At 30.9% G+C, this 1,678-nt stretch overlaps 1 protein-coding gene across 1 annotated transcript; it reads left to right on the top strand.

Annotated features, from left to right (window-relative positions):
- Window positions 1-591: 591 nt before the first annotated feature.
- LOC130713110 (F-box protein At2g35280-like) lies at window positions 592-1,347 on the top strand. The gene has a single exon (XM_057562910.1). The coding sequence runs from the start codon at window positions 592-594 to the stop codon at window positions 1,345-1,347; it is 756 nt and encodes a 251-aa protein (XP_057418893.1).
- Window positions 1,348-1,678: the final 331 nt, after the last annotated feature.

The following is a 1,678-nucleotide window of genomic DNA, read 5'->3' on the forward strand; positions in this document are numbered from 1 at the left end:
ATTTCTCGTTATATGTAGGCTAAAATAGTATTTATTTTCTATAGGATCGGATTTCACTTTTTTTGTATATTTTCTAAGCAATTATATTTTTATGATACTTCTATTAGAGAAATTTTTTTATATTTTTATATTTTTTTACTAATATAGTATAATTCAAAATGAAAGAGATATATGAGGCATAAAATAAATATTGTAAATATGTGGAATGAAATATTATTAATGATTCCCAAAAGTAATATTATCAATTATTGAAACAATTAGTACCATTCTTGGTTGGGCCATTTACTTAATACCAATTGAGAGATCTTTGGTCTCATCATCTGAGCTTTTATAAAAGGTGATGCCTATTCACCATTTTGAAATACTCTATATACTTATCAGAAAGAGGTTATTTCTCTCACACTAGAGTCGAGAACCTTAGTTTGCAATTTCTCTTCATGGTTAGTAAAGGGTTTCATTCTTCATCCTCAATAAAAAGAAAGGTACACACATTATTTTTCTAATATTCTCTACTAATTGTAGAACATGTATATGCTATGTATTACTCTTGGTTTTCCTGTGGGTCACTCTTATAATTTCCACAGGTCAACCATGACTTATCAAAGACTAGTGAAGATGGCAAGAAGCAAGAGACGACGCACTCGTAAAGGTTCACACTCCATCGCTACCATAAAAGCGCTTCCAAGAGACATATTAGTAGATGTGATTGCAATTGTGGCTTCACACTCCTTCATCGACCTTCACAACATCAAAGTATGTTGTAAAGATTTTCTTGATGCTACAGATAATAGCTACGTTTGGCGAAGAGTTTCTTTGGATAAGTTTCCATTAATCCATTGGTCTCCTAATCATAAAGCATCACAATTCTTGAATCGTTGCAGAGAATATGAGAACATTGAAAGCTTGTATAGAGAAGGGTTGCGAGCATATTTTAATTATCCACATGGTAATATTGATGGTCTTGATATCTTGAAGGCGGCTTGTCAAAAGGGTCACAAGGAAGCAACGTATGTGTACGGTATGATTTTGTTATGCTCTGAAGATGATGCGTTGAGAAAACAAGGACTTGAGTACATGCGTTTTCTAAGGAAGTCCAAGTGTGTTGTGGGCTCCAGAAAGAAAGTGAAACATTTGTTGAAGTGTTTGTGGAAAAATAATGGAATGCTGAAACGTAACCAAAGCTCCTTGTGTAACTCCAAGAGCACATGCAAAGGGTACAAAGTGAAGATGGGTCGATGGGTATTATTAGATGACGATGATGATGATGACGATGCCATTAGCTCGTGTGAATATTGTAGATGGAATCATGAGTTGGAGTTTTTTTATCAGTTGTTCAATATTCATTAGTTATATAGCTTATTTAAAATGTAAGTTTGTTTGATCAGTTTTATTCTCAACCAAGAAGGTGTGGTGAATTAAATCAGAAATTAATATGCATGTTATCATATATTATTTAGTTTCCCCCATAATTAATATCAAATATACTTTAAATGTTCTTATATATACTGGACACTAATCATTGTGGATACATATACTGTGTTTTTATTAAGAATAATCACATTTTTAATGACCTTTTTTATTAAAATATAAAGGGGAAACATAAATAATAACAAAAAAAATAATTAAATATATTAAAAATAGATATTTGATATTAATTTTTTTAGAATTTTAATGATAA

The sequence above is a fragment of the Lotus japonicus genome, chromosome 4 (assembly GCF_012489685.1).
Source record: "Lotus japonicus ecotype B-129 chromosome 4, LjGifu_v1.2".
Lineage (NCBI taxonomy): Eukaryota > Viridiplantae > Streptophyta > Magnoliopsida > Fabales > Fabaceae > Lotus > Lotus japonicus.